General features: G+C 45.7%; 1 protein-coding gene across 5 annotated transcripts in view; it reads left to right on the plus strand.

Moving 5' to 3' along the window:
- The window catches only part of P4HA2 (prolyl 4-hydroxylase subunit alpha 2), a 47991-nt gene extending 32954 nt beyond the window's left edge, over nt 1-15037 (plus strand). For 3 of the 5 annotated variants that reach the window (XM_055142778.1, XM_055142779.1, XM_055142777.1), the window contains 7 exons: nt 111-181; nt 357-456; nt 4742-4795; nt 5319-5384; nt 7130-7198; nt 7572-7668; nt 9223-15037. In XM_055142778.1, coding sequence (XP_054998753.1) covers nt 111-181; nt 357-456; nt 4742-4795; nt 5319-5384; nt 7130-7198; nt 7572-7668; nt 9223-9293 — 528 coding nt within the window. In that variant the 3' untranslated portion in view covers nt 9294-15037. Of the gene's footprint in view, nt 1-110; nt 182-356; nt 457-4741; nt 4796-5209; nt 5270-5318; nt 5385-7129; nt 7199-7571; nt 7669-9222 lie in introns of all 5 variants that reach the window. The other 2 variants (XM_055142783.1, XM_055142780.1) reach the window with 2 other exon arrangements.
- Nucleotides 15038-15573: the final 536 nt, after the last annotated feature.

A 15573-nucleotide genomic window follows, 5' to 3' on the forward strand; every position in this document is an offset into this window, starting at 1 on the left:
CCCTCCTCTCCGTGCCCAGATGCATAGATAAGTCTTTTCTTATCTATGAATCTGGAGGAATCACCTCTCAAGACCATGCAGTTATCCTCTGCTCTCTTTTTGTCTTCCAGCTTGCAAGAGCCACGGTTCGTGATCCCAAGACTGGTGTCCTTACAACTGCCAGCTATAGGGTTTCCAAAAGGTGAGCAGAGGAGGTGATGAGGTGTTGATGGGGTCTCCCCAGGGTCGGTGGCTTGGCTTCTCCTGCGTCTGCTTCTCCCGCACTGTCAGTTCGTGTGGCCCTAGCTCTGGGGAGAGCCTGCAGAAGCTCACCGAAGCCTGCCTTCTGCACCTTCCTTTCTCTCCTTTTGGCCCAGCTCCTGGCTGGAGGAGACTGATGACCCAGTTGTGGCTCGAGTGAATCTACGGATGCAACACATCACAGGGCTAACAGTAAAGACGGCAGAATTATTGCAGGTATGGCTGTTCCAGGCGCCTTGGGGTTGGGAAAAGGGGTTCTGGTTCAGTGGTCTCTCCAGGGCCCCACAATTGGGCCAGTAAACCACAGCTTAGCGCTGTGAATATGGGGTGACCCCACATTTGGAAACCGGGATGAAGCGTGCCCACTGACATAATTCAATTAGCACTTGACAACTGGTAATGAAAATTCTGAACACCAAAATGCCATGCTAAGAGACAGGGATTAGGGGTGGGTTGGCTCCTTTCTATCCCCTCTACTCCAGAATTTCTGAGTTATTCCAGGGATACCTCTAAGCAAGCTATAAATATTTTCAGAGATCTTGTTACTGAGTCACAGTTAAATGCACTAGGAAACACAGCGTTTTGTTTTGTTTTAGACTTTTATCAATAGGGACCACTTCCAGCAGAACTTGTCTGGTGCCGGCCAGTGGTTCTTGGACTGCTGGTGTTTGGGGCTCACCAGGGCCATACCCAGACCACACTGGGCAGTGCTAGGAGTGGGGTGCATGCAGTGCTGAGGATTGAACTAGGGTCTTGGACATGCTCGACATGTGCTCTGCCTCTAAGTATCTCCTCAGTCCTTGGAAACACTGGTGGAAGTGAGATTGGAACCGGTGTCCTGGAGAAGGTGAGCACGCTTCTCAGCTGCTCCCTGAGAGACCTGGCTTTTGCCTCTATTTCCGAGGTGGTTGTGAAGACACATGCAGCCCAGTGTTAAAAGATTCTGGATAAAGCTCCTGATAATGTGCCACCTGGTCTATTGAGTTGAAATCAGCACTGACTTTGCTCCTTTCTGAATGTCATAGCTCATGGATTATAAACTGACGACCTGATACACTGGCAGAGAGCCTTCACTGGCATTTTAGCATTTTTCCAGAGTCCCTAAATGTGAATTGAAGGAGCACACCCTTTGACTTTAGGCTTGGGTGTGACCAATCACACTTCTTATTAGGTTATCAAACTGAAGATTACTTGCAAAAGATTCTTTGGACGTTTTGCCTGGATGTACCCATTTGCATGGGTTTTTGTTTGTTTGTTTCAATCGCTGAAATCACAAAGTCGGTTTTGGGGGCTAGAGAGTTAGTATAGTGGGTAGGGCACTTGCCTTGCACATGGCTGACTCGCTTCAATCCCTGCACCCATAAGGTCTCCTGAGCACTGCCAGGAGTGATCCTAGAGCCAGGAATAAGCTCTGAGCACTGCCAGGTGTGGCCTGGAACACAAACAAAAAGAAGAAGAAAAAAATAAAACTGATTTTGAAAGGTGATCTTCATGAATGTTGTCATGCTCACCAGCATTTTAAATTACTTGATCACACAGTCTATTGTCCTTTTCTTCCCTTTTGTTGCTGCTGTTGGTGTTGGTGGCCACCAGGGTCACACATGTGTTTGGTACTTATGCAGGTTTCACTCATTTCAGTTGTGGTGCTCATGCACAGTGTTATTGCAGTGTTCTCCAGGAGTGACTGTGGCATTTACAACTTGCCTACCGGGTGCCACACACTTCAGTTGCTGTGTTTGCAGACTGCCTGCCCTTGCAGCTCCGGGCTGCTAGCACCTTTCCCAGCACATGTGGGCCTCACCAGGGATCGAACTCACAGCCTCACTCTGGAAATGCCGGTCCTTTGAGCCACTAAACAACACCCCAGACCCCCCCCATGAAAATAATGCTATGCAATTTTTATATAATATTTTAATTTCCAACAATTTAGCAGTTACTTTATTTCACATTATGTTTGGGCCACATTTATCTGAGCTCAGGGCTCATTTCTGATTCTGTGTTCAGGGTTCCCTGCCGGTGGTTCTGAGAGTCCATGTTTTGTGCCAGGACTCAAACTGGGGTTGGCAGTTTGCAAGGCATGTCTGGGAGGGCCCGGAGCCTGATTTTCGCATTGATCTCGTATGTGATCCTGGCTATGGGCTGCTGGCGTTATGATTCTATCCCATCTTGAACACCAGCCTCAGCAGCACTCCAGGGCATCTGTGTAACTGCTGGAAGGCTTCTTTGTAAAGAAGTGTATTTTTTACTACTGGTCAACCTTTCTTTTATCTCTTTACTCTGGCTCTGCACTCAGGAATCACCCCTGACGTTGCTCAGGGGACAATATCCAATATGGGATGCTGGAAATCGAACCTGGGTCAGTCGCATGCAAGGCAAACGCCCTATCCTGTGAGCTATTGCTCCAGCCCCACCCCCTTTTTTTTTGGGGGGGGGGCGCATACCTGGCAGTACTCAGGGCTTATTCCTGACTCTGAGCTCAAGGATCATTTCTAATGGATTTTGGGATCATATATGGTGCCATAGATGGAACTTGGGTAGGCTGTATGCAAGGCAAATGCCCTACCCCTGTGCTGTCACTCCCCCTCCCCCCCACCAACACCTTTAACTGTAGTTACACTTTTGCTATAGATCATTTGGAAGATCGGCCTTTGAGACTTTCCTGTGAACTGGACAAGATAGATAGAGGGGGAGAGACTGTATTCTCTGATACACGCAGACTGAAGACAGTCTGACTCAGTGTCATGGTCTCTCTGACCTTGCATTGTAAACACCCATTTCTTTCCACTGACAGACCCTTCTACTTTTGTGACCACAGATGTATAAACATTCAAATAAATCATTACTCACAAGAATCAGTATTTTGGGGCTGGAGCAATAGCACAGTGGGTAGGGCGTTTGCCTTGCACGCGGCCGACCTGGGTTCAATTCCCAGCATCCCATATGTTCCCCTGAGCACTGCCAGGAGTAATTCCTGAGTGCAAAGCCAGGAGTAACGCCTGTGCATAGCCAGGTGTGACCCAAAAAATAAAGAAAAAAAGAATCAGTATTTTGGGGTCAATGCTATGAGGTCCAGAGTCCCTGCCATCAGTGCTTAGTAAGCAGGACCAGCGGTTCCGAACAAGGGTCCTGCAGTGCTGGGATACACAGGCTGTCCTAGTGCTGCTGGGGCTCAGGGGCCTCCAGATGCACCTGATAATGCTCAGGGAACCTTGTGTGTGGGATGCTGGGAATCAAACCTGGGTCCCTGTGCATGCTAGGCATGTGCCCTACCTGCTGCACTATCTGGCCCTGGGAATTAATTTTGCTGCATCAATCATCATTCTAGGGACTGGAGTTTGCCCCATGGTGCCATACCTGCCAACTTGATTACTTCAAGTCTAGAAGTTTTTGTGCTGTTTGCATCATTTGAGGGGAAAGTATCAAATAATGCAGCACAAATATCAAATAAAGCACAAATGCCTCAGCACCATGCTCAAGTATAATTCTCCAAACTGTTAAAAAGTGCCGGCTGTAACTGCAGATTATGTTGCTAGCTGGTGTCTGTAAGTTTAAGCTCTCCATCTGCAGCCCGAACAACAGCCGTCAATGAACTGTCCTGGGTGCATGCTACTGATTGCAGTCATGTTTAATAGGGGTGGAGGGTGGTGCTCAGTGATTGAGTACATGTATCATATGAGTGAGGCTCTGGGTTCAATATCCAGCACTGCAGAAATCAAATAAAATTTCCTCAAAGTTCTCGTTACAGTGAAGCCAAAGAAAACACCTGTCTGTCATCCTTTCAGCCACCCCAGCACTTCCCTCCTGGGGTGCACCCCAAGGTCCTCTGAGCCATTTCTCCTAGTGCTGTCTACAAGGCACTAGGTCTTTCTCCTGGGTCTTTTGGACACAGGAGTCTTGAAGACTGAATCATAATTTTCATTCAATGAGTCTTTTTATTTACTTTTTGGTTTTGGGGTCAAACTATTTTTAAGAAAGTCCCAGTTTTGGTTAAGACATATATCTTAAAGGGCAAATGCTTGGCATACACAAGGCCCAGATCTGTTCCCTGGCACTGCATGGCACTCCCCACCCCACCCACCAGCATTTCTGGGTGTGGTCCTTCAAAAACAAATCCTAATCCTGAATGTGGTGTTGGTGGCTTCCTATGGGAGCCTCCTCATTATCTCCTAAACAAATAGAACCTACCCAGGGCCTGGCTCTGCTGCTGCCTGAGGTCCCTTGGAGTTTGTCCACAGGGACCTGGAGGCAGGCGGCCCGGCCGCTCTTGTTCTGCTGGGAAGCCACATTGTGTGCAGGGCACTCTCTGGCACAGCTGGGCACATGCTGTCAGTATTTGTTCTGCTTGTGGGGGCGGGGCATAGTTACTCTCCCTTTGAGGGAGGCTGTTCTTGGGGATTCTGACTGTTTGGGGGCCCAGGTTATTCTGGTTGTTACCTGGGAAGATGCTATTTCTAGGAAACAGTGTTGTCTCCGGGCTGTTGACGCTGCTCTCTCCCGCCAGGTTGCTAATTACGGAATGGGCGGCCAGTACGAGCCACACTTTGACTTCTCCAGGGTAAGGCCTGAATCTGTGGTGCTTTTGGAGGGTCCTGCTCCAGCTGATTTCTTGAAAAGGCTGGAGCTTCTTGGAGCTCTTCAGCCTCTATATCAGTCCCCTTCCTGCCTGGTGTCTTGAGTGCCGGGGAAGATCCAGTATGAAACGAAGGGCCTTCGGAGCTTGGAGTGTGCCCACAGCCCAGCCCTTCACTCAGCCCTGACTCTGCACAGGAGCTCATGGGTCTTTGTGAAAGTGGTTCCTGCCCCTCGTCCTCTTGTCCCCTGCCCTGGGTTTCCTCTGAGTCCAGGCTGGTGCTCTGACCATTGGGTGGCATGCATGCTTAATACCCCCTTCTGGACCTTTCTAGCCCCAGTTCTGTGGGTGGCGGGTGAATCAGTTGCAAACTTGGGTGAAAGTTATTGTTTGTTGCAGCGACCTTTTGACAGCGGCCTCAAAACGGAGGGGAATAGGTTAGCAACGTTTCTTAACTATGTAAGTATCGGGTCCAGGCCCGTCTGTTCACTCTCACTTAATTTTATAGAACGATGAGCAAGATGTTTTCAAGCATTTAGGGACGGGAAATCGAGTGGCCACGTTCTTAAACTACGTGAGTATGATGTGTGCAGTATATGGCCTGAGGGGTCACCCGCACTTCTGGGGTGATCCATCAGCTGTTGCTCACTGGCCAGGCCCTTCAGCCCTCAGCTCCCTTCTTGGCTGGAGTAGAGAGCTGGTCTCCATTCCCGGCTGTGGGCCCCCTTTCTCCACCCCGTCCACTCCCCAACTCAGGCCTTTCACATTCTTATTCCTGCCTCCTTTCTGAGGGGCCCAGTGCTAATCTAGACTTGAGGGCCCTGGAGGGTCTCGTGACCATAGCAAAGTGATGTGGGTGCTGCGAGGTGCTCTTAGATGAAAGCCCCCTTTGTTTCCCCAGAGCTTGTTGGCTGCTTCTCACCTACTACCCATGCCCCAGCCAAGACAGGGGGGCTCCCCTCTTACCTGGGGAACAGTTTCCTCTTCTTGAAAGAGCCAGCCCAAGGAGGCACAGACGCTGTCAGGCGGCCAAGAGAGTGAGACCTGTGTCCAGTTTTCCCTTGGTGTCTCACTTCAGTTTTGATGGTGTGGAGGTTATATCGGGAGATTAGGGGCGCACAGGGACACTGCCATGAATGCTGCTGAGAAGGACCTGGGCGGGATCTCCTGTGGGTCTGATGGGCTGAAACAGGAGCTTTCAGTTAAATCCAGAGAGGGAAATTAGTTGCCATGGTGACTAGTGCTTTGAAGAACTAGCTCGTGGGGCTGGCACGAAAGAAGGCCTCCCTTGGGAAGTAACATGTTAGTGGAGACTTGAAGGTGGAGAGGAAATTAGCTGGTGGAACATGGCTTCTGGTGGTGCTGAGGATGTCTGGAGACCTAGAAAGGAGCTTGAGATGTTTGGGGAAAAAAAACAGAAAGCGAGTGTAGCTCAGAGGCAACTTATGAATTGAGAGGGGTCAGAAAGGTATGCAAGACTGACAGGACCTTTGTTTTTCTAGAACAGTTTGGGTTGGATCTCTAGAGTGGGAAGTCATAAGAGGTTTTCATCTTATTCATTTACCTTATGTCTGTTGAGTGCCAGTCTGTCTGGAATGTGTCCTGTGGAAATACTCTTTAGCTCCAAATTTTATTACGCTATAGGTGAAAAATACCAAACCAAAAACACTTAAGAGAGCCAGATGGGAAAGAAGTGCTGGCTCAGGCATGAGTTGAGGCACGCCCTGCGGGCAGGAGTGCAGCCTCACCACCGTGGAACTTGTGTTCCGTCCCGTCTGAGGCCTCACCGCAGGAGAAAGCAGGGCCTCTGGAGACACGCGCCCTCCCCGCCCGCCCCGGAGGAGGCTGTCCTGGGAAGGTGAGGGCATGACTGGAGCGGCAGGTTCCTAGTGGCAGGAGAAGCAGCTCTAGCGAGGACCACAGATAGTGCTGGGAACAGCAGGGAGCTCTGGTCAGGGCAGTGCGGTGCGGGACATGGCCCAGACTGGATGGGGAGACAGGGGTTTGGGGCCCGGCTGGCATTTTGCAAGTACAGTTCCTGATTGTCCCCAGCAGTCAGAGGACATGGGACGGAAGCCACTGGCAAGCCGGTAGCTCTTCCTGAGTCCTGAGCCTGGAGACTGTCCTGTGGCGACTCAAGGATGAGGCAGGACCCAAGGCCCCGGGAGAGGGAAAGCCTTCGGGGCTCTAGTACTGGCCCTGGAGCAGAGCCCCTGTGCATTGCCCCCAGTGCCCAGGGGAGGGCGCTCTGCAATCTTGTCATGATCTCTGGCTCAGAAGCTCTGAGAGCCTTGGGTAACCTGTGTTTTGCATTCTCAGATGAGTGATGTAGAAGCAGGGGGTGCCACCGTCTTTCCTGATCTGGGAGCTGCAATTTGGCCAAAGAAGGTATGTTCTGGTTCTGGTGGGGCAGAGGGTGAAACAGGGCCCAGGCCTCTTCCGTGCCATCCAATTGGGTTGTCCCACCTGCCTAACTCTCACTGTAAGATGGCTGCCCCCTTCTCCTGATCTTTATGGCCCCAGTTTCCATCTGAGAAGCACTTTTGGTGATGGTGGGGGGAATCTAAACATGTATTCTGTCGTGAGGAAGTGCAGACACCTGCTTGGGGAACTGCTCTGTCTCTGGAGTCCCAGAGCAATGCCCATGTGGACATGGGAACTTGGGGTACTTTTCCTCAGGAAAGACTCTCTGGAACGTGGGGTTGAGTCCTTGAGCCACCTCTCTAAGCACATCAGCTGACAGGCTGTCTCTCTCTCCCAGGGCACCGCTGTGTTCTGGTACAACCTCCTGCGGAGTGGGGAAGGGGACTATCGGACGAGGCATGCGGCCTGCCCCGTGCTTGTGGGCTGCAAGTGGGGTGAGTGACTTCCGGCATGGTGCTGACCTTGGAGGCCTGGGTCTAGGCTGTGTTGGTTCTCATAGAACCCATGCTGGGTGGCAACTGCTACCTGATTTTCACAGAACTGGCACTGTCCCTTTCTGAGGTGTTCCTGCCCTTTCCCATTAACTGGAGGTCGCATCCAGCTGCCTGGGCTACGACACCAGGGTGGGCGCCCTCTCAGAGAGGTCCAGATTGCCAAGGAGGCCCTGAGAACGAATAGTGGTGCCTGCATCAGGCCCAGGCGAGGTCCCTATGCCGTGGATTCTAGTGAGAGTTCTGCAGGGTGGTGGAGACAAAAATTGACACCAGAGAAGCATGTCCTAGACTAGCAAGGTCCACATACAAGAGGGTACAGGCTAAACTCAGCATCACAAATGTTGGGACTGGCTGCATTTGTCAGTTGGATAAGGAGAAGTCTGTGATGCGGAGGCCAGAAGAGTTTGGAAGCTGGGACTAAACCGCAGAGGCTTGAGCCTGAGTCTTGTTATGGGCAGATGTGAGGAGCCATAGAGAGTCCCGAGCCGGGATGTGATAGGGTGTGATGGCAAAGAGATGAATTTATAGCCCTCCAGGAGAGTTTTGGGGATAATAGTGATAGGATCACAGAAAAGCAAGCAATAGAAAATGAGGCAAATGCCTATTTGAGGAAAAGAAAAAGTTGTACAAAAAATATTTCAGTATCATCTCAGTGGCTCATCATTTAAAGAACACATCATTTATATGTCATAATAATGGAAATACTGATAAATTTAATAAGATTTGTGACTGAACTATATTGGAAGCCTGAGGGGGAAATAAGGATGAGGTTTTGGGGATAGTATAAAAGAATTCTGAGATGAAAAATCAATAAGTAGCACTATAAACTTGTTATTTAGAAATATGAGTTAGACTATCAGAAGAGACAACAGAGGGAGTTAAAAGGTCTCTGGAGTGGGGATTAGAGGCAGTGTGGGGTATGTAGGAATTTTTTGTTTATTACTGTAAGCTTTGTAGACAGTTTTTATTTTTTCAACTAGGAGCATAAATTGCTTTGGATTAAATTATATTAAAAGGCTCTGTGGCTTCATCGGTGTGTGAGGATAAATTTGTTTTATTCATTATGAGTGTTTAGGAATGAAATCATGTTAGCAGGCAGTTAGTGCAAGCTCAGCTCTGCTGCTCTGTTCCTACAATACACACTTGACTCTGTTCCCCGAAGCCCGGGGTGTGTGTGCGGGGATGCCCAGGTCCTCCACAATCCCCAGGCTTCCTCGTGTACCTCTTTGACCTTCAGTCCCTGCTCAACACATCAGTAATAGAAAGTTTCTTAGGGTAGATCATCTTTGATGTTTCTCTCCTGACCCACTTCCCAGACTTCCTGGGTATAGGACATGTCGTGGTCTCTCTATCCTCTTCCCTGGGTACCTCCTACTCAGCTTCATATCCCAGCCAGGAAAGATTCTTCTCCCTGCCCCTGGTTTAGACTTTGTTTTCATATAGTTTGGGCTGCTGAACTGACAGGATTATAACATGCTTTTTCTCTGTTCACAGTCTCCAATAAATGGTTCCATGAGCGAGGACAGGAGTTCTTGAGGCCATGTGGATCAACAGAAGTTGACTGACATTCTTTTCTGCCCTGCCCCTTCCTGGCCCCACAGCCCATGTTGTCTTCAGGTTCAATATGACAGACATCTTTGTAGATGTGAGACCTGGTGAGACAGGTCTGTGGAGGAGTGAATGTTTGGAACAGAGAGTGGACTGGGGAGGGCTCTGATCAATCTGGGTCCCAGTCTCACGGTCACCCTGTCCATCTCTGACTCCCAAAGACAGGGTTGGAGTGGCTATAGCGGACTCAAGCTGCGTAGAGCACCTCACTCAAAGGTGCCTTTGTACCTCAGATGTTTTTGGTGTGAGACATTTCAGTGAACCAAAGTTCTGATAATTTGTTTACATGTTTGTTTATATGACATTTCTGTCAATGTGGCTTTAACCAAAAAATAAAATGTCCCTGCCAAAAGCCTTAAAGAGCCTTATTTGGAGTATTTTTAAGATGGGGAGCATTTTACCAACTTCATCATGTCCAGTGTATCTTTTCTATGCATGCACAGTCTGCTTAATGAGCTCTAATGGACAAAACCCTGATTTTGGGTTTTAGACCTGGTTTTAATACTTCTGTCTCTTCCAAACTTTAATCTCTCTCTGGAAAGTGAACCTCTCTGCTTCCCAGTGAATGTAGGAAACATATATTTTATGTTGGTAATTCTTTTATAATTCAAACTGTCATATTTTTAAACTTTGAGGTTTACACTCAGATGTATTTGCTTGGGGACATATATTATGACCTAAAGATAACAAAGGTCAGTGTAGGCCCCATTTCACCACCACCCTGGGAGAGAAGAGAATGTTTCCAGATCTGCGTCTAAGGGGACAACTCGATGGTAACCTTTGGTGGTTTGTAGTGGGCAGATGCTTTGCTTTTTGGGGGTAGTTTCACTACCCATGTCTACATGGCTAAGTAGTTACCTTGTTTGTGCTGATTTCAAACTTTTTACAAATGGAATAAGTGTATTTGGGGAAGGTCAATCCTTTTTTAGTTCGATGATTGTTTTTAAGACTCATGCATATTGTGTAGCTGAAGTTTATTTAATTTTTATAGTTCATTCAGTCTTATAAATGTATATTTTAGGATAACACCATTAGACAGCAAACATATTACTGATAGTCTTTTAATTTGGTTTCAGTTTTTGTGTATAGTGAATAATACTACAGTAGCTTAATTTGTTTTAAATGTGTCTGGAGAACTAATATAAAGTGTAAGACATTTGCTTTGTGTGTAACCGACCCCAGTTTGATCCTCAGAACCTCATATGGCTCCCTGACCACTGCTAGGAGGGATCCCTGAACACAGAGCCATGAGTGACCCAACACCTCCCATCAAAAAGTTAAATTTTTTTAATTGAGTTAAAAAAGTTTATACATGTTAATGCTTATGCTTTAAGTATACAAACTTAGTGCACCTGCACCACCATTATCCTTGTTACCAGCATTTTTATACACGATCCTGGTGTACATAAACAGAATTCCTCTGAATTCCTCTCAATAACTAGAAGTGGAGATGTTGGGTCTTTGTAGGTGAATCCTCAACTTTACCATGTACTGTATTCCATAGTAGGTACAAATTCTCACAAGAAGTAAATGAGAGTTCCTTTCATTTGTTTGATTTTTTTGTTTGGGGGCCATACCCGACTATGCTCAGGGCTTACTCCTGGTTCTGCACTCAGGGGTCACTCCTGGGCAGGGCACAGGGGACAATCTGGGATGCTAAGGATTGAATCCAGGTTGGATGCATACAAGGCAAGCACCTTGTCTCCTGTACTATCTCCGGCTCCATAAATGACTTCTTTATCCCTCTCAGTCTTTATAGGTATTGTCATACTTTCGCATTTTAGCTAGCTTGTTAAATGTGGAGCATGAACATGGTTATTAATGACACTGAGCCCTTTTGTATGTTTCATTAGTCTAGTTTCTTCTTAAGTGTCATGTCTTACTTGAAAAATTTTAATATATTATGGATTAAGATCTTTGTTGATTATATGCTTTGCAATATATGTGTTAGGTTTGTCTTTAATCTATCTGTTAATGAGCAGTTCTTAATTTTTGTTAAATATATCAAGTTTTCCCTTTTTTATTAGAGCTTTATATATTTTGTTTAAGAAATTCTTCTATGGGGGCTGGAGCGATACCACAGCGGGTAGGGCATTTGCCTTGCACTCGGCCGACCCAGGTTCGATCCCCGGCATCCCATATGGTCCCCTGAGCGCCGCCAGGAGTAATTCCTGAGTGCAGAGCCAAGAGTAACCCCTGAGCATCGCTGGGTGTGACCCAAAAAGCAAAAAAAAAAAAAAAGAAAAAAAAAAGAAATTCTTCTATGGGCTAGAGTGATAGCACAGCAGGTAGGGCATTTACCTTGCATGTAGCCGACCCAGGTTCGATTCCTCCACCCCTCTCAGAGAGCCTGGCAAGCTACCGAGAGAATCTTGTCCTCACAGCAGAGCCTGGTAAACTACCCGTGGTGTATTCGATATGCCAAAAACAGTAACAAGTCTCACAATGGAGATGTTACTGGTGCCCGCTCTAGCAAATTGATGAGCAATGGGATGACAGTGATTGACAGTGAAGAAATTCTTCTATATTAGGCACAGCTCTTTAGAATAGGTAATTAAGATGACGAATATATTTCCTATGTTCTTTTCTAAAAGCATCAGAATCTTGAATTTCCATTTGTGTCTTTAATACATCTGGGTTTTATTTTTGAATGAGGTCCAAGGATCTGCCTGAAAATTTTTTCACATATTTTATTCCTCTTGACTGGACTTTTCATTTTTGTAATCTAGGACCAAGGGGAAATCTTGATTTTGTTTTTCCCTGGAGACTTCCAAGATTTCTGCTAGTTTCTTTACCTCTAAACAGAGGTTGGGTCATTTATCTAAATCCTTAGTCTCTTACCCTGTATCTAGAATAAAAAAATAACCTAAGTATAAAAAAGGCTACAGATTTTGTCTCACTACTTTGAGATTCATCTTTTCTTAGGATCCAGCATTCGTGGTTATTTTTGACATGAATGTTGGTTTACTTAATCTTGGCTGGAATTGGAAATCAAGTGTTCACTTGATTTTACAAGTTCTTTTTTACGTGAAATAAAAAACAGACAGAAAACCTTGTCTGATCTCTTTCTTTGTTATCTATTATAACAAGATGTTCTACATTCATCTTGAATGTTTCCTACATTAAGCATTGAGTCATAGGAATCTGTTGTGTGTTGTTTTTTGTCAGTTTCATTGCAGCTGAAAACAAAGACAGGATAATCTTAGATACAGGAAATTATTTTCAGTAATCTTTATTAACTTATTTAGTTTTGCAGTGAATTCATAGTCAATTCTATGGCACCAAAGAATTGAGCATTTAGTATGCATTTGATAGTGTGCTAGGGATATTATAGTCTGTCATTTTAAATATGCAGCTCTAAATAGGTAATGAAGAAACTGCAAAAAAAAAAAAAAGAAACTGCAGGTTGGAAAGGTTAGGTAATATAAGTGAAGTCACATGAGATCTCATTGCTGGTCAGTGAAAAGCCTGGGAATAAAACTCTGATCTGGAAACTTTCCAAAGCCTTTGCTCTAAAAAAAGTAAGTGATACTTTCATACATTCAGTAGTTATTAATGATCAGATGAGGAAAGAAAACTAAATTAATTTCTTTTACCTTTAAAGAATCTAGACTAATTGTAGAGATTCTTAAATGGATGTGTGAAATGTGAGAAGTCTTATAATAGTGTCCACGAAGCACAAGAAAGTGAGGGTATATATCAACTAGGGACATTTGCACTAGAGTAAGCAACATTAAGCCTGGGTCTTAATGTAAGTAGAAATGTGCTCTTTTTTCTCAGTTGAAATAACATGTGCATGAATTAAAAATTGGGAAGGAGAAGAGTTGTCCTCAGAAGAGGTAAGAAGAATGAATAATTCTTCCTTACCCTACTACTACTTTCTAACTCTAATTCCCTTTCCTTCCACACACCTCCATTCTCAGTTTAAAGGTTGAAGAACCACAGTACTGGACTCATATGTTAACTTTTTTTCCTTATTTTTTTTTTTTAGGGACTGGAGAGATAGTACAATAGGTAAGGTTGGCCCAGGTTTGATCCCCAACAGCCCAAATGATCCCCTGAGCCTCACCAGGAGTGATCCCTAAATGCAGAGCTAGGAGCAAACCCTGAGCACTACCGGGTGTGCCCCCTCCCCAAATAAACAAAAACCAAAACAACACAAAAGGGGGGCTGCAGAGGTAGTACAGGGGTGAGGCACTTCCCTTGCATGAGGCCAGCCCAGTTTAATACCAGCAGCCCATATGGTCCCACAAACCCTGCCTGGAGTGAAAACTAAGCGTAGAGCCAGTTTGTTTTGTGACCCCAAACCCAAACCAGAACAACAACCCAAAAAAAAAAAAAACCTGCATATGAGGACCTAGGAGATAAAGGGTGAAAAGAACATGTTTTCATGTTTGAGGCCACAGATTTGATCTCTGGCATCACATGTTCCCCTTCAGAACTACTGGATGTGGTCCTTTTGGCCCCCAAGCACCACTGGGTGGCCTTGGTGACACCTAACACTGCTGGGACCAGCAATCACTGCACTGCATCACTGGCCCCAAGCATCAAACCAGGCCTGTACTGCCAGGTATGGAATGTTATTAATAGGGATTTCTTGGGCTTCCAGCACTGCTGGGAATGACCAGCACCCCTTTCCAATCCATATATGAAGGGTTGAGGAGATAGCTAAAAGGGATGGAGGGCATGCCTTGCAAACCATGAGGCCCTGTTCAATCTTCAGCACAGCAAGGAACTTGGAGCACAAAGGTTGTCACCCTGGTTGCCCCAGCACCACGAGGTATGAGCAGTGAGTTGACAGACCTGCACCTCCTGGCCAAGTGTGACCCCAGAGCTCTGAATACCAGTGCATAGACCACCCCTCCCAGTGAATAAATAGGAATAAGACTCCTGAGGGTTATAAAGATCAAAGTCAATCCAAGCACTTAAAGCAAATTAAAGATATCTGTCAAATATTAAAAGATGTAATATCAAATGATGAAGTAAAATATAGTTGTAATAGTTGTAGCACTGTAGCACTGTCATCAGTTGTTCATTGATTTGCTCAAGTGGGCACCAGTAACATCTCCATTGTGAGACTTATTGTTACTGTTTTTGGCATATTGAATATGCCACAGGTAGCTTGCCAGGCTCTGCTGTGTGGACGGGATACTCTCGGTAGCTTGCCGGGCTCTCCGAGAGGGACGGAGGAAACGAACCTGGGTCGCCGCGTGCAAGGCAAATGCCCTACCCTCTGTGCTATCACTCCAGTCCAAGATAGTTAAACAGAAATAATCTTGGTGCAAACAAATTACAAATTGCTATATATTGTGCTTATGGAATGATAATTTTACCTAAGATAAATGTAAGGGTTTATACTTTTTAAAAAAAACATCACTATATACAAAACTGTTTAATATAAGTCTTTGCTTCTAATAAAGGAGAGCAAATACCTTGTTTTTGTTTTGCTATGAGGTCATATTGGTGGTGCTCAGGGCTTACATCTAGCTCTGTGTCCAGGGAACACTCTTGGTGGGGCTCAGGGAACCATCTGGGGTATCAGGGATTGAACCCTGGTCAGCCATGTGCAAGGCAGATGTCTTTCCTGGTGTACTATTGCTCTGGCCCTGCAAGTAACTCTTTGATTAATCTAAAGCTTTGCAAAAGATGTGAATATACCTGCTGAATATGAAAATTAGAAGAATAAAATATGCTAAATTGGTGAGTGTACCAATTATTTTAAGAAGGTATTTATTAAGTAGAAATTAAAGTATAGATGTCCTAAAAATGGAGAAAGGAAAAAGCAAATGAAATATCTACAGACATTTTGAATTTCTACTGGGAGAATAGTTATTTTCTATAAATAACAATTTATGATTAACAAAAATAGAATCTCTGATGATTTAACTCCTATGGAAATGTCATCTGAAGTAGTTTTTTAAAAATTTTAATTTTATTAAAGTAGTTTTATTGTGTACCCCCACCCTTCCCTCTTCTTGTTGTGACAGCCTTGGATATCATGCACCTCTGACTCTGGTGCTCTTTGGGGCCACGCATCAGATTACAATGCTCACACACTTGGCTGTGGTGCTTGCTAAGAGTCACACACCTTTTGTTGAGATGCTCAGGCACATTTTCTGATTGTAGTGCTTGCTGGGGGGTGCTGTAGGTGTCACACATGTTCTACAGGGGTCCGTCCCAGTGATGCTTACGCACCTTTTACTTGTGCTTTGGGGAATCCCATCACTTTAGTTATGC

This window comes from Sorex araneus, chromosome 6 (assembly GCF_027595985.1).
Source record: "Sorex araneus isolate mSorAra2 chromosome 6, mSorAra2.pri, whole genome shotgun sequence".
Classification (NCBI taxonomy): Eukaryota; Metazoa; Chordata; class Mammalia; order Eulipotyphla; family Soricidae; genus Sorex; species Sorex araneus.